Source organism: Triturus cristatus, chromosome 9 (genome assembly GCF_964204655.1).
Source record: "Triturus cristatus chromosome 9, aTriCri1.1, whole genome shotgun sequence".
Taxonomy (NCBI): Eukaryota; Metazoa; Chordata; class Amphibia; order Caudata; family Salamandridae; genus Triturus; species Triturus cristatus.
The window spans coordinates 748,342,773-748,365,384 of record NC_140592.1 but is presented as its reverse complement, the minus strand read 5'-3'; the positions used below and the strand labels follow the sequence as shown (position 1 = coordinate 748,365,384).

Genomic DNA, 22,612 nt, shown 5'->3' with positions numbered 1-22,612 from the left:
TTTCTCCGAGTTCATGTCCTCTCATTCATTGAGTGTTTTGCGATTTATTTGTTTGTCTACTGTCCAACCAGGACACTGTAACTATACTTGATTTACATGGAATGTTTTTTTTTTTTTTTTTATGTACCTTTTTCCCATGTAGCTATGTGTGGAAGTTTATACTATCATTGACCAGCATTGAACTTATGTTATTTTCTTTGTTTCTATGTAACTCTGACACCTACCCTGTAAAGCGCTCTGATACCCGCAAGGATCTGGTTCGCGCTATATAGAACTTTCAAATAAATAAATAAGCAAACCTTCATGTCCTTGAATGCAAAGATGCTAAGAACAGGACTTGGCGATCTACTTTACCTGCGAGATATTTCAGCGTATAAGTTCAGTAGTTGTTTTGAATGCTCTTTATTAAGGAAGGAGGAAATGAGCGAATACAAACGTTATTACAGCTGTGTACCGGACAGATCAGCAGGTGCAGGGTAGAGAGGATTGCACTGATATAGCTGAGTGAAAACTGCAGCTGAACTTGGTAGGTTTGTGTATTTCTGTGTTTTAAATAGCACCAACGTTAAGCATTTTGGCTGCTTCAGGGCGCTTTGATGCTCTGCAGTCATACATAAATAATAGCAGGCTCTAGAGAGTCGGCTGTTAACATGACCCGCGTCATGATGGACGGTGCCTTTGAGCCAGGTCTGGCTGCACTGCCCACGGCACTCAGCAGTCTGGACATGCAGGCCGTTGCATAAAATGGGCGAAGTGAAACAAAAAATCACATTGATGCTGGCTTATTGCCCATGACTGCAAACCTAGGGCCTGCTGAAGCGCACCCTTGTGTCACAGCCAGATGCATATGTGCATGTTATGTGTGGCACAGTGATCTGTCGGTTGCATTTTAGGACTTGGGGTTTCCATTTGTAACGTGCAAAAAAGAGGTCGAAGTGGGCGGGATCTGAAGGGAACGACGTTCTCTTACAGCCCCCCCAATTTCTTGTTAAAAGAAAACATTCATGGAAATGTGAAGATATCTTGGCTGAAAGGAAGGGGGGGGGGGGCGGGTGACGACCCGCCTGTCACAGTGACTGTTACCTGAAAGAAATGTGTGCGAATGTTTAATCTGGAAATGTAAAGGCTGCTTGAAAGCCAGTGTTGGTTTTAATTGATGCAATAGGTTGAACCTTCATATTGACGGAGATTTATACTTTTTGAGAGGTAACGTAATGTACTACTCTACTCTCTACTGCTCACTCTCTACCACTCACTCTCTACTACTTACTCTCTACTACTCTACTCTCTACTCTTCCTACTAATCACTCTCTACTACTCACTCTACTACTCTCTACTACTCTCTACTCACTCCTCACTCACTCTACTACTCTCTACTACTCTTAACTACTCACTCTCTACCACTCACTCTACTACTCACTCTACTACTCTCTACTACTCAATCTCTACTACTCTCTCTCTACTACTCTCTACTCACTCTTTACTCACTCTCTACTACTCTCTAATCACTCTACTCACTCTACTACTCTTTACTACTCTTTACTACTCACTCTCTGCCACTCTACTACTAATTCTCTACTACTCACTCTCTCCTACTCACTCTCCACTACTCACTTTCTACTACTCGCTATACTACTCTCTAATCACTCTCTACTCACTCTCTACTACTCACTCTACTACTCACTCTACTGCTCTCTACTACTCACTCTCTACTCACTCTCTACTACTCACTCTACTACTCTCTACTACTCACTCTACTCTACTACTCACTCTCTACTCTCTACCTCTCTCTCTGCCTCACTCTCTACCCCTCTCTACCTCTACCTCTCTCTACACGCACACATATGCACATATATATGCGCAGAATTTCTCGGAAGTTTAATCCCAAAGAAACAGAGTCCAGCTCCGTCAGAGTGGTTGCAAATGTTTTATTTAGTTAAATAGAAAAACTTGCCCAACGCATTTCGGAGCCAGGCTCCTTTGTCACGGGTCATTTTGTTTTCATTTTTTGAAAATATATATAGAAAGTGTCCACATAACATAAACATAGGACTACTGCACCACATCCGGGACACAAGCATTTTTGGCAGCCATATTGGAGTGATACTTTACACATTGATTTGAAAAATGGTATACATTAGTTTTTCTAACGCCCAGACCTCAATACAATTATTTTGCTCATAATTACATAACTAATGAGCCAAAAAACATAATTCTAATGATATTTTCATACTCTCATTATGGTATAATTCTGCCCCAGTAGGCCTGCATTATACGCTGGGTATAAATACCAATATTAAATGTTACTACTCCAAACACCTGCCGCATAATCACAATTCTGCCCCAGTGGGCTTTTACAGTTCATCTTTTGTGTCTTTTCTAGCTATCCTCCTCATATTATGATGATGGTGTCTCAGTCTCCTATAATATAAAAACACATAAATGTGATCAGTGATCACCTGACATCTATTAAAATTAACTACAAACTGTTTCAAGGCTACATCGTTCATTATGACAATATATTTAATCTTTTATCCCAGGTGAACCCACAGTTCCTCATCTTTATTCAACCCAAGGGGACACATTGTCTCATACTTGATAGTCATCTTCGATTCTAAACGCCTGAGTTCTTTTAATCTGTTTCCACCTCTTTCTGAGATGGGAATCCTGTCCAAAGCGCAATATTTTAGTAAACTAAAATTTTTATAATGGACATCTTTAAAATGTCGAGCTATTGGATACTGCTTGTCTTCATTAACAATAGCCCTCCTATGTTCCAAGATGCGCTTTTTTACTTGGTGAATTGTACTACCAATGTAAATTAACGGACAGGGACAGATCAGGGCGAATACACAAAAGTCTGATTTACATTTCAGGTGTTTACTTATAATAAAAGGTTTCTGATTTTTAGATAGTTCAACTTGTTTTACGCTCATACTATTTTTGCAAGCTTTACAAGACTTACAAGTAAAGAATCCATTTATTGACTGACCATCTTTGGCAACTTGTATATCACTGCTACACATCATGTCACCTAGAGCAGTACATTTCCTGTATGTGATTCTAGGGTTGTCACCCACATATTTTTTGAGGGTCTTGTCCATACCTAAGACATTCCAAAACTTTTTAAGACAACGTCTGACATTCCAAGATTGGTTATTATATGTGGTTATAAATCGTATGGGTGCATCAGTGTTGTCCTCCTTATTTTTAGGTCTCGCCTGACCCAGCGCTTGCACTGATCTGGCGAGACTTTAAGTAAGGGCTTCAAAAAATGCTACCGCCGGCTACAGCTTGCAGTGCATGTGCGCGGGCGCGCGCTTGAGCAGAGGCGCCATATGGCATTCCTCGTGTCATTAAGCGCATCGCTCGCCGCGCGCTTGATCGCGATCACTTTTGCATAGCGCGACGGCCGCTCGCGCACCACTCCCTTTATACTCTCTCTTGTTTTACTTTAGCGTCTGGGTGTCTGCCACATGTAGACTTTTTACTATGTTTAACATTTTTACACAAGAAACATATTTTGTTACCTGCAGCTGACCTTTAGTTATTTGTCATTATGAGGAACTAAACATTGCCACAGAATTTTTGTCATACGCACACTTTTTGCTTTTTGAAACAAGGTGCGTAAGCTTTTGAAAGAGCTTGCACTCGTGTAGCCTTATTTATACTACTATTTTCTCCCTCGCTATTATTTACATAAAGTATAGCACTGCGGCCACAGCAGCTAACTCTGTAGCACAAGGCTCATGGTTCGATTCCTGGCGCAAGCAGCAGGTCATCCTAGCACTATCTTATTAGAAGCAAAATAGCATGCTTAATATTTCCTACAGCCCCTAGCGCTCATGTTAATTTCAATGTTTGTCTCCTCCTCTATCCTTTTCATACGTTTTTTCCCAACAGTCTTCTATTTTGTTTAAGTCCATTTTATTTATTTCAGATTTTTTTGTTGACCTCACCCTACTTCTATCTTCCAAATTTCCTTATTTCTTACTGTTACGTTTATAGTGTAGTTTTCAACCCTATTGTGCAATGTATAGCTGGATTAACAGTTGGCCCAAAACATAACAAACTAATTCTAAAAACGTCCATAACGTAATGTTATTGGAGATAAAGGCTAGTTTAATTACCAGTATGGCACTAGAACGACTGGGGCCCTGATGGAGGGGGTAGTATTGCTCCGAATTGCTATTGTTTACATTTTTTACTGTTGTGTTCATCGTGCAGTCTTCAACCTTACTCTGCAATGTATAGCTAGATTAACAGCGACTCCAAAACAGGGCTGAAAGCAATCCTAAAACAAGCATTGGCATAGCCAATAGGTCCCGCCTTTGGGACCTTACAAGTGTTTAGCCATGCAACAGTTGATGTTGTTGCACCAAGGATATTGTGCTGGATAACTAAACACTTATAAGGCCCCAAAGGCCAGACCTATTGGCTATGCCAATGCTTGTTACTTATTTCTTGGGCGTAGGGGAAGCGCCCAACTTAGGGGGCAAGAAAGAAGGATTCCACATATTGTACATAGTGTAGGTGTTTTCCAATCCTCGTGGTGTGATGAGGTGCTGATGGGTGCAAACCAGGTGCTGCACGAGCGCTCATCAGTCACAGGGTGTGATGAGGTGCTGAGGGGTGCAAACCATGTGCTGGACGGGTGCTCTTCAGTCTCAGGGTGTGATGAGGTGCTGAAGGATGCAAACCATGTGCTGCAATGGTGCTCTTCAGCCTCAGGGTGTGATGAGGTGCTGGTGGGTGCAAACCATGTGCTGCAAGGGTGCTCTTCAGCCTCAGGGTGTGATGAGGTGCTGGTGGGTGCAAACCATGTGCTGCACGTGTGCTTTTCAGTTTCAGGGTGTGATGGGGTGCTGAGGGGTGCAAACCATGTGCTGCATGGGTGCTCTTCAGTCTCAGGGTGTAATGGAGTGCTGAGGGGTGAAAACCATGTACTGCATGGGTGCTTTTCAGTCTCGGGGTGTGATGAGGTGCTGAGGGGTGCAAACCATGTACTGCACGGGTGCTCTTCAGTCTCGGGGTGTGATGAGGTGCTGAGGGGTGCAAACCTTGTGCTGCACGGGTGTTTTTCAGTCTCGGGGTGTGATGAGGTGCTGATGGGTGCAAACCATGTGCTGCACGGGTTCTCTTCAGTCTCAGGGTGTGATGAGGTGCAGAGCAGGTGCTGCACGAGTGCTTTTTATTCTCAGTGTGTGATGAGGTGCTGAAGGGTGCAAACTACGTGCTGCACGAGCGCTCTTCAGTCTTAAGGTTTGGTGAGGTGCTCCGAGGTGCAGAGCAGGCGCTGCACTGGTGATTGTGCCCTCCAAGCCTCAGTGTGTGGGGGGATGTTCAGTGATGCATATGGGGCCCTTGAGGTTGCTAAATCATCATTCCACGCGTGGGGTGTCCCGGGGCGCAGAGGGTGCGCCACATAGCGGTATGTATGAGGCGCTGCTCGGGTGTGTGGCGCGTGCGTCTGCGCAGGTGCGGGCACTGTTCGGGCCCACGAATATTCCTCTAACAGTTCTTTTTTCCTTCTTTTTTCAGCCGCCGTGGGAGGAGACGCACAGAGCGGGAGAAGGTATGTCGCTTGGGTCATTTCACCTACACTATCGAGATGTTGATTTTAGGGGAAGCAGAGCTGGGGTGAACAGTGGAGATGAGTCTTTGCATGAGGCTCTGTTGTATGGAGTGGTGAGCGTGTTTCAGTTTCCTGTTACGGCGGACCTTTGGCAAACTGGGAATTAAATACATTAGAATATGTTGCAACATCAAAAACGATACCACAGACTTTATACACACAAAAATTGCTAAATGGAAAGTTAAGAAAGCAGCAGAGATGAGTAAATACGGGACAGGCCGCATGCGGCACCTAAAACGAGCCCGGATTGTCTTTCCATAAGTACCAGACCCTAGTCCGGCAGTGTGTCTCCAGGGCAGCCCCCGGTGTCCCTCTCTGCTCTCCCTTGCCTCTCCCCCATGCACGCGGGCCTCATACGCGCCTGGAATGCTCGGGGTTTATCAGGGTTCACATCGGCCTTATCTCTCTGAACCTGGAGTCACTGACTTCCCTCGCCCGCGTCCCTGCTGCTCCTGGGCGTCTGGGCGGCACCTGCCGGGGCGGCGGGGATGTTTGTTCGAGGAAGGGTGAGGGGGGAGGAGGGGGGCTGGGCGTCAGCCTGGTGCCAGGACTCGCGCCTTCACCTGACACGTTTTCACTGGTGCGCGGTGTGATACAAGGGAGGAAAAGCGGACTTACCTGCAACTGTTGTTCGCCAGCATTCACATGCATACAACGATGCTCGCCCACATTAGGAGTGTGATGCCAGCCATCTCGAAATAAACCTCCCTCCAGGCCATTACGTACACTGCACCGTGGTGACTTTTGTGTGATAGGCCAGTGCATTCTGGGTATTGTGGTCTTGTTATAGTGCCGTTGAGCTAATTAGACTAACACCCCTGAAATCAATACCTTGTAGATGAAAAGTCCAGGGCTGGAGACAATGTCCAAAATAACTTGGAGTGAGGTGGTCACCCTACTTTGGTTTTTGTCACCCCTACCTGATATTCTTATCAAAACAATATGGGTATGACACTCCTTTTGAGTGGGAGGAGACGTGTTTGTGAGTGTATCCAGGTTACTTGGTTGAAAACCCACTGCTGCGCAGATGCCAGACCAAGACTCCGGCCCTCCAGGGCTCAGCCGGCACTGTGCTGTCTTGCACTGTAGCATTTATATAGTGCCTACTTCCCCCATGTGGGACACTGAAGTCCCTACCCACACGGACAGCAAGCTACTGGAAGTAGGGCGTGTGGGTGGAAGGGTGTTGTTTTTGTTTTGAGCCTTTGTGGGAAGTGCTTTCATGTTGTGTGTGTTGACCACAGAGGTGAGGTTAGGCGTGCTATGGAACGCAGTGCGTGGCGGTGTGACGAGTGAGGGTTTGCTATGGGCCTATGCACCCAAAAGAGGGGGTGTCCGACAAGGCCCAATAAGCCATCAGACAACCTGCTCCAGACAGAGATGCTGTCAAATGCGTCAAAGGATACCAAAAAGGCAAGAATGGGAATTAGTGACACAAGTAATCACATGCACCATTTTATTCTTCCATTTTTGGAGGACAAAGACATTTATTCTTCTGCTGTGGTAAAATCTATTGTCACAACCTGTACTTTTTGGTGGCGCAGCAGCCAAAATCAGTTTCACCCCCTTTGGCATGTTTGCCTGTGCTTTCTCAAGGCCGCAAATGACCATGGCACCCACATTGCGCCATCTGAAATGTAATAACAAGCAGAAACAAGAAAACTAAATAAACAATATAAAATAGTCTGTATTTCCCACGCAGAGATGGACCATGGCTTTAATATCTGTCAAAGCAGAAGATTTCCCAGCAGAGGTGATGAAATGGCAAAGTCGTGCCTAAGTATCTGACGGAACAAAAAATATTAGATGCACAGAGAAGGGCATATAGTGAATAGCCAAACAGTTTAAGGCAAGGAAGATTTCCCAGCAGCAGAGAAAGGTCCTTGAACAGAGGTGGTTTCCCTGCTACATGTCTACGAAACAACCCTGGGAAGAGGTTTTGGTCACACCAAAGGCTGTGGCCCTCCCTGTGACTTGGGCGCTAATTAATTTGGGGTGCATTGTGAGTACAAATTGTTTACCCAATCATTTTTTGTCAGCCCCATTTTCTCCTTGGTCTAAATCTTGCAGGTGAATTCTGCAAAAGTGTACATTTGCGCATTTCAGAACGGGGCAGCATATACACAATTAGCACATTATCCCCATTCTGACATCTGAAACTTGAAATGCTGCCCTTATTGCGCACCTATTAATTACCGCACACCCGTGGCGTTGCAGATTCCTGATGCACAGTTACCACATCAGATTTGCGTCACAGTGGTAACTGGGGCCTTAGCGTACATTCTGCGCCGTTTTCACAACAGGGTGACGTTTTGTCTTCGATTTTAGTATTCAGTTCGAAGGTTTGCTATACTTTTAGCACTCGGAATATGTTTTAGCTGTTCGGCCCCCGCTGGAGCTTTATCACATCAAGGAATACCACTTAGAAAGGGTGCCAGTCCCCAAAAGTTTCTCACGCTGCACAGGGCAGGGCATTGCTGAAAAGGGTCACTCCAGTGAGCCCCAAAGCTTCGTATGGAAAGCATATTTATAGGGCAAATTAATCATGGTCTGACCGTCTCTAAGTGATGTTCTCCTGGATCTTTGGGATTGATTACATTTTGGAGAATTTTATTGAGCGAGTAAATGACCCGCTCACTATTCAAAAACATCCATTTGTAAAGCCGAATGGTTTCGCTTTTTTTTTTTTTAATAGGGAACGTACACAGAGACAGGCAAAATCAAAGACGCTTTAAGCCATGGGCAAAGTGGGCTCTGGCCCAGGGCCCCAGCCTTTCAGGGAGCTCCCTGATAGGGCCAGCTCTGTTCTGCAGAGAACCATGTCCTTCTGACTTCTAGGCTATCACTGTAGGGATTCTTTTTTGGCCCTGATGAATGCTCCAGACCTTTTAGGCTAAGTTGTGAGGGCAGAAACATGTTGGCATTTACAGGGCGGGCATGGGTCATTGCACTCTGCGTTCCCCATCATAAGTTTTGATTTCAACATTCCTAGGGTCCTCACGAATAAAAGGGATAACTGAGGAACCTAAAGGTATTTTTAACTCATCTGGATCCCGGTATTGTCCAGTAGTTTTATGTAAGAACTCCCTCCTACCGCCAAGTCTTTGCGGAGGTCGAGTCCGCCTCGGTAGTACCATTTTACCGGGGTGGGGGGAGGATGCCGATGATGAAGCATGACACTCTAATGTGTGTGAGGTATCCTCTTCCATTAAGGATGGCCTTCCTGTTCTGAACGGCCCCCACACGACTCTGATTAGGAGGTGCCGGACCCGACCTGTGGTCCTGAGCCTTTTGTATGATACTGGCACCCTACTACTTTGTGGTTCTTGAATAATTCTTAAACAGATTGTTTTAAATACTGTCCTCCTTAAATTAATTTTTAATGTGAGTAATGTATGAGAGTCTATAACAGACATTTTGCAGAGAAATGTTGTGTTTGTTTCAAGCAACATCCATAAAATTATTTTAGATAAAAACTACCTCACATATGAGAAATGGGAGGGTGTCACAGAGATTATTTGCAGTAATATTAGTGAGCTGCTGCCGTATTACAATATTAAAAGCATCACTATCCCTGAATATTAAATGTATGCATATTTAGAATTTGGACGAGGGCGCCTCTGCACTGTCAGTGACCTGGCCAAAGAGTGTATAAAGAGCTCAAATTGGAACATAAATTCAAAGCTGTTGCGAACAGGGGCCCTAAAATACGTTTGGCCCAGGGCCCCCAAAGTCCTTAAGATGCACCTGCGCAAAATGCATGCACACAGTCACACAAACGTATACAGGCAGAGCAACACTCCTTCAGTTATCCTTGTACACACAAACCAGCACAGATACATAAAACCCCGCAAACAAAAAACAAATGAGAGGAAGACATTTAACCCCTTGGCAGCGGTGCAAATTCTGCCGCGGCGCTGGGGGGGTGCGGGGTCTGCGCGGCGCCGCCATGCTCGTGACGGAACCACGCCGTCATGAGTCACGGGCGAGCTGTGCTCATGACAGAGTGGTTCCGTCACGACTCCGCCCACTCGTTAATTCGCCCGCACAGGCGGGGAATCAGTGACGCGTGGGCGGAGCGGCCGCAGCATGACGGAACCACTCCGTCATGAGCACACGCCGCCCGTGGCTCATGACGGAGTGGTTCCGTCATGGGCATGCAAGGGGTTAAGAGGCATCCGACAGCACCCTCTCCAGAGGGCACTTCTCACAATATTTATCACCAACAAAACTCAAGTGCAATCTGGTAGTTTCAGTTCACAAAATTACTTCTCATTCTTTTGGCGTCATTGTGAAAATCTTTTACAACCGTTGATATCCTGAGGCATCACTTTCATTTTTTATTTTATTTGTTTGCTCTCATTGTTAATATCTTTTGAAGTCATCACTTCGATCTTGAGAAATCTCATGACACCGGCCTTTCACAGTATTTATTGCTCATCATAAGAGCTTATCTCTTTACCTTTGTCAATGTGCCGTCTCTCCAGCTACTTCCTCAATGCTGGCTGCACAATATCATGCAAAGCAAAGTGTACCTAAAGCTGTTTAAAAAAGAACCTCACTCCATACTTATCAGGTGGTGGTCTCTAATGTGGCGTAGTGTATCCTGCTGGGTGTAGTTAAGAGTTTTAGTTTTTAGTTCTTTGCAGTCAGTGTTAATATCTTTTGCAAAACAGAATATTATAAAAAATATATACATTTTAAAATTAGATCTGCTCAAAATATCTTAAAAGATTTCAGGATAAAGAGATATACAGTACTCTAACTCCAATCCAACATTATACCAAAAAAACTAAACAAATAATTTAAGATACATTACTCTAATTAAACGCCTATGTAAATTTGGAAGATTGATAGATTTCAGGTAAAAGGTACTATTCTAACTCTAGTTGAACTGATATTGTAAAAATGCCTTCATTGGCAGAGCAGGGGTCAGGTTTGCTATTCTAAGTACATGCTAACAAACACTGTGAAAAGTGGATATATTGGTAGCAGATTTAATATTCTAATTCCAGTCTAACAGACATTGTGGTATGAGCATACATTTTGCCAGCCAGATCTACTATTCTGACTCCACTATAACAAACACTGGAGAAAATGCAAATATGGTGGGGGACAGAGGGTTTAAAAGACAAGTAAAAAAATGTAAAACAAGCAATTCAATAAAAATCATTTATAAAAATGTTAATAAAATTACCCACTATAATTCCAGTAAACCCCACAACCTAAAACTAAATATAATAAGCAACTAAAACATGCATTAAACATTTAAACAAATAAATAAAAAAATAAAATTAATCGATTCAAGTTCATTAATATATACATTGTAAAAAGGCACTACCCATCTAGTCCCTCAATAAGACCAACAACCTGGAAACAATATAATTTGATATAATATTTATTAAAAATAATTTTAAAAACTTTCACAATAACTTAAGTTATGAAATAAAAATATAATTCAATACAACAAAAGCAACAAGATACACATGACATATTAGCAAACTGTATTTTAAATTTCGATATTTTTTAAAAAACAAGTAACAGATTATTATGAGGAGACTGATTGTTTATGGCAACTGAATATATTTCAAGGGCACTTAGCTACCTGTGCACCTGAAGGGATTGCATCTTACCATTCATCCCCCTGGAAGATCTGTACAACCCTTGTTTGCGTATGTGTGTAGCCATCGTGACAACCAGCATGCGACTGTCTCTTCTGGGCAGAGGGATTATACATATGGTCTACTGTCAGCCAGTTTCTGTTTGGCACAGTACCTAAGTGATCTCCCCCTGCCCCACACACTTGTTGTTTTAGGCATCACCTTACAAAAAGAAGAGCTTGACAAAGAAAGATGGGGAGCAATCCACTTTTCTTGACTGGTTGGTGCCACCCCCTCCCCTTGCTCTTCAACGGCCATGGAAGATGCGCTCTGCCATGATTGGAAGAGTTTTAGAATACTGAAGCAAGCAGGGGCGCGCTGGTTGGCCATGGCTTTCATACTGGCCCACCTGGCTGTAGTTATATTTCATCTGGAATTCAGAAGGCGACTCTTCTTCAGGATAGAAACCAGCATCAAGAGAGTAGCACGCTCCGACCAGGAGGACAAAGAGCAAGATCCCACGGCGGAAACCTGCTTCGAGGTTACCATAAAGGAGTGGCTGCCCAGGAGCCATGAGGACTTTACACCCTGCCAAGCCATGACTGATCCTGCATGAACAGGAAGTCTAGGACCTGCAGAGAAGCATTCCAGAATTCCAAGTGTGTTGAGTGTAGCCCAGCTAAGATCAGTCCAGTACCATCAGGAACCTTGAGACAGCCCATTCCTGCCCCTTCATAGCCCCAGCGGGGCACAGGGGTTTTTAGTCATCACTAGAGCCTTAGGGCAGTGTACCACTGTCTGTGGTCTATCACTTTGATTCTGGAGACTTTTGAATTATCTCACTAACTCCATACAAGTCCAGAAATATTATGATTTGAAGTTGTGACCCTATCTCCCAGTGTTAGCTTTCTACTCCCTACTAGTACCTTTGGTACCGTTGAGTGCTCCCGGCAATTCAAATCTTGACAGTAGCCAGACATTTTCAGTAGGCATGCCTGTGACGTTTGGTACCACTGGAGGATGCAGTTTGGGTGCTAGCCCAAGCCAAGAACTAGTAGTTCTCCTCTGTTGATGATGGATTGCGAGACCAGTTTCGATGTCAGCTGGTCTCCCCCGAACTCTGTCCCTTTATGGAGTTCGCCTAACAAAACCTTTAGTATCCAGTTAACTAGACGCAGATATTTTGTAGAATAGCACTATAAAACTTGGGTTTGGATAATGAATGCGACCCCTGCTCTTTATTTTGAGCGGAGGGTTTTTGATAACTTGAATTTTGAATCGTTTTACTCAGTTCTCAGCCACTTGCACTAAAAAAAGAGTTGGTTTGCCTTGCACAAAAATACTTAGAAACTATGAGAGCCGGCAGACATACATAGCATAGTCAACTTATATATTTCATAGCATTGTGGCTGGTGGCCTTCAACCACCATTTACTGACTTTAGTAAACACACCCTGAAAAAGCCTGAAACACAAAAAGACTGCAGAGAACACCCAAACTATTCCCCATAACATAATATTAGCCCCGGACTCTGTTATTTACACTGTAGCTCTTACCTAAGTATGTGCTATGTTTGTATTGGGGGTCGATTTCATTCCCAGTAGTGCTGGTATACTATTTTTTGTTTTCGGTGTTGTTATTTGTAACTCCGACACAATGCTGTTTTTTCAAATGGTCTTCACTGGGTATTGAGCGTTAGCGTGCATTTACGTGCTTCAGATGGCTGCCAAGCTCCCAGCCCTCTAGCATCTTACTCGATCAACTACCCCTTGGAGAGTCAAGCATACAAAGGGAGTAACCTGTTTTTCCAGTTGGAGTGCATTAGTACATGGGTAGATGGCATACCAGTGGTGAATGGTAGTAGCTACCATGGATAGTGCTCAATAACCACTGATTGCTCCAGGACCCCGAAAGAGGCCCCACACAGCGGCGTAACACAGGCACCTGAAGCCTGGGGGACCCTCACTCCTTCAGGGGTCTCCCATCCTTTAAGGGTGGGCCCATTCATCCCAAGGCCAATGAATATCTGTGCGGTATGGGAAACACGGGGGCCCTTCTTCACATTCTGCAGAGGCCCATCATTTTGCATTACACCTCTGGTGCCACAACAGTACATGTGCAGGCACTGTGGGACGAAGACCGGCCAATGTCATGTCCTGGCATTTTTTCATTTCTCCCTGAAGTGTCCTCTTATATTTGTATGTCACATCCGGGTAACCGCTAATCCAAGTGACCACCTGTGCATCAACTCCTCTCCTCCTGGCACAGCCCATAGCTGGCCCTGGCAAGGAAGACTGTAATAGGGTAACCACACCCTTCGTCTCAAGCACACAACTTTACTGTAAGGTTGTGATGGCAATACATACAGACCGACTTCCTTGTATGATAGGCCCACAACCCAACCCCGATGATTTGAGAACCTGAAACTTGGGAGTGCCATATAAATCAGCATGGCATGGCATGCCTTTAACACGGTGAATGGATGTTTTGCCCCCAGAAACTACACGATCAACCTCTCCCACTCTCCTCTTCCGGCTATTTGCTTTCTGGAGAACACATCAAGTATTGCTATGGTTTAGAAGACTGCAAACCCTCCAAGGCTCTACCTACCTGTGGCAGCTCGAACTGCATGCTGGGATCAGAACAAGCCACAGTATACCTCCACCCAGGCCATCTCCACTGGCTCAATCCGCAATACATGCATCGGGGCGCCACAGGGAAGGCGAAACCCTTTAAAAGGGCCACTAGCATGACTAGCTGGCAGTAAGGCTATGGAAATCTTATTTGTCATTAGCGGCAATGGGCAGCGAGATCACCCTCCCCAAACTGGGAACAGAATGTAGAGTCCCACTCCATCAGTCTGAGTGATATTAATCTGTGGTGCGTCCTGCGTGCCGGTGCCTTGAGGCCACAACCAAGTTTGTAGCTCCGCCAAACGTCCTGCTGCCTGGAGCGGTTGCCCATGAGAAGGTCCCAGGACTGGAAGAGGTGTTCCAGAGTGCCCAGATGCCCTTCATACAACACCTCCACAGGACAATGGAGAACAGCGACACCAATGATCAAAGTGCAGGTGATCTGACCTCCAGTACTGGTGGCTCTAAATGCCTGTCAGGCTCGCTGCTTTGCACCTCACCTCACCACCCCTACCTCCTCTGCGACTGTGTTGAGCCACTTTGTATCATTCCTGGTGCAAGCTCTTTTGTCAGACTTAGCCTTAGACCAGGGTGCTAAGAGACTCTCTGAGCCGAGTAGCGGCTGGAGCGTCGCCCCACTGAGCTGGTCAAAAAGGAAAAAATAAAATTGATAACTCATTGTTATTATCTTTTTATTTCCGTCCTTGCTCACTTGGGGCAGGTGGGTCTGCTCTGCTCGCAGGGCAGGGGAGAAGTGTTTTGCCCACTCCAAGTGCGCAAGACGCTGTGGCCGGCCGTCTCAGGCCAGCCAAACCGTCATGCGCACTTTGCATGTTCTTCACCCAGGCTGCATTACAGCCTGGGTGAAGAACACGCCCAGCCTCCCATTTCTTAGCTGAGCACCGAACTACGGTGCTGAGATGGCTATGGGGAGCCTGGGAGCTTCCTGTTTCCTGCCCTGGAAGCAGGCGAAGAGGACCGAGAGGTGGCGGCGGCAGCACACAGGTGTTTAATTTCTTTTCTTCTCATTCTCTTCTCTCTTGAGCATCACCTCATCTATCCAACATGCCCACACCCCCTCTTTGATGACTTCAACCTTCCAGACCTGTACTGGTGAACAAGCACTCATTTAAAATGTATCTGGAGTGCAGCACAAACTTCAATAATAAATACTTCTGCAGAGCTATCTGTGGTGCTGACCTGTTCTAGCACAATATTGGCTCAATGTTTCTTTGAGAGGCATTCAGCTGAACCATACAATCTAAGGGTTGGTTCCATTGCTGATCTCTTGGGTGGATCCTATAGTGTATACATACCTGGTCCAATACCACATCACCCATCTTCGCCCATATTGAACTACCTGCAAGAGAGAAGAGGCGAAGTAACACTTGGCCACCAAACGGAGATTGTCCCTTGAGAATTCTGGAGAGAACCCTATGGTCTATAGTATTGGACCCGCGGAGAGAGCTAACCCCGCCATTGGCCAGCATGTGGGAAGTGGACGCACAGATTAGCAGAGGGGAATTGCTCTGTACAGTGATATTCCCTAAATCCAGATTGGCAAGGCATGGGAAATTGACTGTACGCTATTGCTGCGGACAGCTGGGTTATCAGACAGCACCACAAGGGCTTACTGTCCAAGGGCAAGACATTAACAGACTGATATTATGACAGCTCTGGGGAGTCTAATGTCTGGTCCTTCAGCAAAGGCGTTAATGCCCATTTTATGCACATACTGAAAAATCCATTTCTTAAGGGAAATCTTCATCCTGGTAAACGAGAAAGCTGCACACAACCAAAAACTAACTTTATTATTGAGCTTGGTTCTATAATGAAATGAAGAATGTAATAAAGCGAGCTGGCACCATGGTAACGTTGAAAGTGTGTGTCTTTATTAACACCCACCGGAGAGCCACCACAATACAGGAAGAAACTGTGTCCCCTCTCAAGTGGCCTCCAGTGTTCTAGTGATGCACCTAACATTCCTACAGGTGCATCACACATAAAGGGCAAGATACAACAGAATGCTTGAATAAGATTTTTTTCAAACTGAAAAAAAGTAACAACTCCAAAATAGCTTATCTGTAATGCGCCTTTATGCAACTACTAAATCCTAAAGGCGACTGTTGTGTTTTTTAATGTCCTGCTAAGATCCTTATTATACAATTCTTTTTTCTATGAAGTACTGTTATCTCCTTCTCAACAAGTAGGCCTCAACCCTGCCTTTCCAAGAGGTCTTCTGTAAAGTACAATAAAAGAAGTCCATGGCTCATGTTCCCTAGAAGCTAAATGTGTTGCCATCTCCACAAGCAATGTTGAGTTCTTGCAAAGACACAGCTTTAGGTGCCATGTTAGTTTCATGTTTGCCAAAAAAATAAAAACACATACATAGATGCCTGTCGGCCTTTCAACCATTGATCTGTTCAAGTGTCATTCACATCTTGTTTCTGCCCAGCACTTCGTAGAGCATGTGACAAAGTGTACGCTCACTTCATCTATTGCCTCTCCGGCACTGTGAGATATGACATTCTGCCTGATCACATATGGACAGTTGCCTGAGAAGGAGTGCACTTGGGTGCCAGGGCTGATGTGCATGAGCTATATTTTGAGACTTTCTTTGCATATTGTATCTATTTACACACACAAATTAAATTGCAGGCTTGACAAGGTCTGACCTATTGGCTATGCCAGTGTTTGTTAAGTGATGATCTTTCTGCCAATGCAGATTTCTTTGGCATCATTGATTAGATTTCTGTGCTGACCTCGCTAGGCAGAGATCTGTTTCTTCAATTGGGGTTTCAAGTACCTATGTGTGTTTACCTCGACACTCTAATGTTAATATTGTGAGGATGTTTATTACATCAGCGACTTGGTTTTGGTCTTAGAGGGTTCCCGTATGAATTGTTACTTTTGCGGCTGACACCTAAGTAGTTACCAACTCCTTAACCCCAGCCCTCTCTCAGCGAGGCAGCTTGCACTTCATCAATAAGTGAGTGGTTCGATAGCCTCAGGGTCGCACTTTTCACGGAGCATCTGTAGGTCCTTTTCACACCCCTCACTTGCACCGTCTTCTCTCCCTCCTCGTGCTGTTCCTTTCCTCATTGTTCTCCTCCAGATCCTTTCCTTTCAGTCCAGTTCCTTAACTTTATCTCAGCTCTGAACGCAAATGAGTCAAGCGGTCTCTACTCACTCTGCTGTTTCACTTTCTTCTCTCTCACTTCTTTTTCTCCCTTATCTTCCCTCTTCATCGCTATCAATTTTTGTTCTTTTCCTATCACTCTTTCTTTTTGTAAAGGCTGTTTCTCCCCTCACTTCTTTTTCTGCTACTATTTCATGTCCCCTTGTTCCTCTCTGTTATTGTCTCTGGTTTCCTCTCTCACTTTCCCTTGATGTTCTTCTGGACTTGCACCATTGGTTCCCATGGCAGCACCTGGTGGATAACAGTTGGTTGGGCCTTTTTTGTGTCTTTGCTCTCCCAGTGGTCAAGTGGATTGACGTGTACAACCGCAGCTACTGCCAGCCGAAGGAGCAGCTGGTGGACATTGGATCCGAGTACCCAGAGGAGGTGGAGCACATCTTCCGGCCATCCTGCGTACCCCTTCGCCGATGCGCTGGCTGCTGTGTGGACGAGGAGCTTGAGTGCGCGGCCACCAGGATGCACGTCGTGATCATGCAGGTGAGGCTTCCACTCTCAGCATCCCATTCCACATCCCACGTTGTTGCACCTATGGCACTTGATTTGTGTTCCTCATGGACACCCTTTGTAGGACAGAATGTGCACAGAAGGGAAGCACATTGCCTGACTCCTACTACTTCTGGGTGGTCAACTGCAGCAGGGCAAAGAACTTGAATACCAGCTTTTGAATTTGTCATTCTTTCTGTTTTTATTCCTGTAGATAATGAAGACGAAGTTCCTGAACACGCAGATGGTAGAAGTGCCATTTGTGGAGCACAGTCAGTGCGAGTGCAGGTATGCCGCTATGCGACAGTCAGTCAGCCACAAAAGTGGTGGAATTTAAGTGTTATGCAAAGTTTTTTGTAAGATTAGGTAGGACAAATGATGAAAATCTGGTTAGAAAAGAGTCACATACAGGGCTTTGTATCGAGATACCGAGAGTGTTTTTGGGACAAATAAGACACAGTTTTTGGGTTGCCTACGTCAATCAATCAATCAATTAGGGTTTGTAAAGCGCGGCTACTCATCCGTGAGGGTCTAAAGGCACTGGGGGGTGGGAATGCTGGTTCGTCTGCGCTATGGTGTTCAGTCGAAGAGCCAGGTCTTGAGGTCCTTCCTGAACTGGGTCAGCAACGGGGATTGTCTGAGGAGGGTAGGCAGGTTGGGCCAGGTACGTAGTTGTGGTAAGGGGAAAGGAGCCGTGCAGAAATCCAGAAACACTAGTAGTAAAGTCTAACTTAGACTCTTAGTATCATTGGTATTAAAGGCTCACCAGGTCCAAAGCCCTCCTAGAGAACACGAAAACCCCAGACCTATCTGTACAATTTGAATTTCGGCATCAGAACCTCAGAGGTGGTTACATCCATAACGTTTGCTATGCATGTGTACAAACTCGCTCATAGAATGATATGGCAAAGATATTAAGTTCACTTAAAGGGCCATCATATATAGAAGATACAAGGCATCTACTTTTCAGATTTCAATGCATGATTTATATCTGTAATTAACAAGGCTGATTATGCAGGGTGCTTTCTCGGTGTATCAAAATCAGGATGGCTTTGGAGATGCATTATGACTTTCATTAGCGACAAATAACACAAGCTACAGACCACTGAGAAACATCATGCTTCGATCTCACTTTACTTTGTAGAACAACAACTGACAGAGTTGCTTTGCTTGTCTGATGCCTGTGGTCTCCTCATGTGTTGTGTACTTGCATATATATGCGTGTGTATGTGTTCACGTGAAAAACAATTAATACATGCAAGTTATGGCTTTTTTTCCTTAAAGACATTATCCTGTAGCTAAATTGTCTGAAAAAAACACAGTTAAAGTGCTGGTATGGTTATGAATCAAAACCTAAAAACCAATGAAATTGGCTATTTATGCTTAATGCAGCTAAGCATATCTAGCCTGCCAGTCCACTGGTCATGAACCCGCACATGAGGCCCTGTACTGGCTAAGCCCTACACCCTGACCCGCTTGACTGTGTTTTTTCAAAATTCGCAAATCTGCAGCCAGAAAAAAAAAACAGTTATTAAAACATCCACAGATCTACCCAGAGATCTACAGATCCGCATAACCATATCCCAATCTGTAAATCTAGTACAAAGTGTCCACTTCCAGTCACCTTGAATCCATGTGGGATCCGCAAATTATGTTAGAAGACCAGAGGGCTTTTGAGATCGAAGCCCCTGCAGCATCATACAAGGATTTACTTTAATAACAGATATTCTAATGGGGTGGGTTTTACGCAGGTAGAGAGCTAGAACATAGGAAGCCCCTGTTAGGACCCTAAACCTACGGCGATGCTGCTGGCAAACTGTTTTAGAGTGAATCCAGTCTTTCAGACATAGTGGGGTTAAAATACAGTCCATGTCTACAGACATACCCTCTCTCAGCGTTTGGAGAAGCATGAGAAAATGACAGAGGAATGGTAGACTTGCAGATCAGAAACCAGCCTGTTCACTTGAAAACCAAATGTTTAGACAGAAGTTGATGTAAACACCTACTCTCCTTAGGTGAGATGCCATTAATCAGAGGCGGTCCTGAAAAAACATGTCTTCCAGTAGACATGCTCCCAATTAGGTATAAATCTCTCATTTCGGGATTTTCGTTTTGAAAATAAAAGAAGAAAACTAGGGCTTCATAATGTTGACAGAGCCCTGCACCAAACAGTGAAATGCATTGACAGAAACCGCCATGAAGGCGGTGCTGGTGGAAGGACTGCCCCTCAGATTTATAAATGACCGTCAAGCTGGCGGTCATTCAGACAGCATTGCCTGGACCTGCTGTCCCAGCGGTTCCTGTCAATGCGTTTCGCTGTTTGGTGCAGAACTCTGTCAGCATGACGGAACCTTGCACCAAACAGTTTTCTTTTTTATTTTCAAAAAGAAAATCCCGAAACTGCATTTTCTTTTGGAAAAAAACAAAAAAAAACAATGCTGCCCTTGCCTTACAGCATTTCGCGGGTTTCACGGCCCCCTACCTCCAGTAATGTCCCCCGTCGCCCTGGTGGAACAAAGGGCTGTCTGCCAGGAATGAAATCGTCCCTTCTGTCTTCAAGATTTGTGTGTAAAAGAAAGAACTTGTCCTGTTTGCTAAATTAAAAGATTTTGTTTTTGGTAAGCATTTCTCTATGATCTGAGTCGACAATTCCACGTTTGATAAAAAAAATTCTTGGCTGAGGTATTTATATTGCGCTCTCTGCAAAATGAATGACCTGCAGGAGCACTGGGATAATGGACCAGGGGCAAGATATTAATAGACTATTGGAAGAGAAAGGGTTTGTATCCACCTTCAATACTCCAATACTTCTACCTCAAAATAAAAGATACGGCGACTGCTAACCCGCTGTGTTTCCAGCCGTCACTCTGCTGCACTCGTGGGGTGTACTGGCATCACACTATTCCAGGCCATGGCCAACCCAGGCCATGGCTCACCTGCACTTGGGAAGTACACTAAGCATGAAATGTCTCTGCTGAGAGCTTTACAGGGGACAAAATAGACATGTTAGGCTTTACAACGTTAGTCTTCAGGTTCAAAGAAAGAGAAGCAGTGGGTAAACTATATGTAGCTAAAGAAGGCCCACCAGTGTTGGGATGGAAAGATCAGAAGTCGTTACATATCATCCTGAATCCGAATAGCAAGGAACAAGTTTTAGTCTCGTGTGATGGGGAGGACACTAAGAAGTGGGTTTTACAGGAGTTTCCAGAAGTATTCACAAATACCATGGGCAAGTTAAAAGGATTTACCCATCGTATTCATTTAAAAGAAGGAGCTATTCCCAAAATTCACAAGGCTAGGAACATTCCTTTCATTGTAAGAGATGAGGTGAAAGGAGAGTTACAGAAAATGTTAGAAAACAATGTCATCGAAACGGTAGAAGCTGCAGAGTGGGTTTCTCCATTAGTCGTAGCACGCAAATCGAACGGTAAAGCCCGTCTATGCGTGGATTTGAGATACCTCAACGATAACATACTAGTGGACCAGTTTCCTCTCCCAAGGATTGATGAAATGCTGTCTGTAACTAGGAATGCAAAGTGGTTCTCCACTTTGGACCTGTCAGCAGCTTATCATCAAGTTGTCTTGGAGAAGAGCAGCAGGCACCTTACCACTTTCTGCACCCCTTTTGGGTGTTACAGATTTAAACGCATGCCGTTTGGACTGGCATCAGCCGCTGCAGTATTTCAGAGGCTCATGACCAACCTTTTTAACCACATACAAGAAGTGGCAGTCTTCCAGGATGACATCTTAATCATGGGGAAGGATAGAGCACACCACAACATGATTTTAAGGGAGGTATTGTCCATTCTCCGTGAAAGTGGCTTGGTGGCTGAAGGCAGCAAGTGTAAGTTCGCTGAGAAGTCAGTTACATATTTAGGCCATGAGATTAGTTGTTCAGGTATAAAGCCCAAATGCAGTTTGGTGGAAGCCATTCTTAATGCACCCCCACCCAAATCAAAGGACGAACTTCGTTCTTTTCTTGGTTTGGCGGAATTTTATTCCAAATTTGTTTACAATTTTGCGAAAAAAACGAATGAGATGCGAAATTTGTTAAAGAATAAGGTTATGTTTAATTGGACGCCGGCTTGTCAGAGCGCATTCGTCACCATCAGAGAAGCAATTGCTCATGCTCCCACATTACAGGGTTTTGATCCACAGGCGTTCTCCGTGGTCACGACCGATGCTAGCGGTACTGGTCTTGGAGGAGTATTATCTCAGGTATCGGATGATGGTAAAGAAGTGATTATAGCATTTGCGTCTCGTTCGCTTTCCCCTACAGAGGAGAAGTATTCTGTAATAGAACGCGAAGCTTTAGCCTGTGTTTGGGCAATGGAGCACTTTAGGAAGTTCATATGGGGTAAGACATTTTTGTTGCGCTCCGACCATAAACCGTTGATGAAGCTATTGACGACAGAGGGTTTGTCTAGAGCCTCAGCGAGAATCGCAAGGATGTCCATGCGACTCCAAGATTTCGTATACGAGGTGAAGTATGTACCGAGCGCTAAGAATATTATAGCGGATTTCTTGAGTAGACTCCCGTTACCTATGAAAGAGATTGATCTAGATCCCTGGTGTGAATTCTCGGTGGCTGGGGTATTTGACGACACGACAGGGTTGCGTAAAGATGATTGGCACTTGGAGTGTAACAAGGACAAAACGTTGGAAACGGTTAGAAATAGAGTCATCCAAGGGTGGTCTAATGAGTGCAAACAGGATTTGGCATTGAGAGCTTTCTGGGAGGTGCGCGATGAATTAAGCCTTGATGGGGAATTTGTATGTAGAGGAGGAAAAGTTATACCTCCGCATGGTATGAGAAGTAAAATTATTGTGATTGGGCACGAAGGACACCCAGGCGTTTCTCGCACTAAGAGGAACATTAAAGCATTATATTGGTGGCCTAGAATTGACTTGGAAATTGAACGGTTTGTAAGGGAGTGCATCAATTGTGAGTCTTCGGACAAAGCACAGAGAACACTCAATCCCCCGATGTCTTCATTGTCTTGTCCAGAGTTGCCTTGGGAAGAAGTCGCGTTAGACATTATGGGTCCCGTGGAATGGCAAGA

At 44.8% G+C, this 22,612-nt stretch overlaps 1 protein-coding gene across 3 annotated transcripts in view; it reads left to right on the top strand.

The window, feature by feature from the left end:
* The window catches only part of VEGFB (vascular endothelial growth factor B), a 252,049-nt gene that overhangs the window by 200,173 nt on the left and 29,264 nt on the right, over positions 1-22,612 (top strand). For all 3 annotated transcript variants that reach the window (XM_085626033.1, XM_085626031.1, XM_085626032.1), the window contains exons 2-4: positions 5,542-5,575; positions 17,347-17,543; positions 17,764-17,837. In XM_085626033.1, coding sequence (XP_085482159.1) covers positions 5,542-5,575; positions 17,347-17,543; positions 17,764-17,837 — 305 coding nt within the window. The remainder of the gene's footprint in view (positions 1-5,541; positions 5,576-17,346; positions 17,544-17,763; positions 17,838-22,612) is intronic.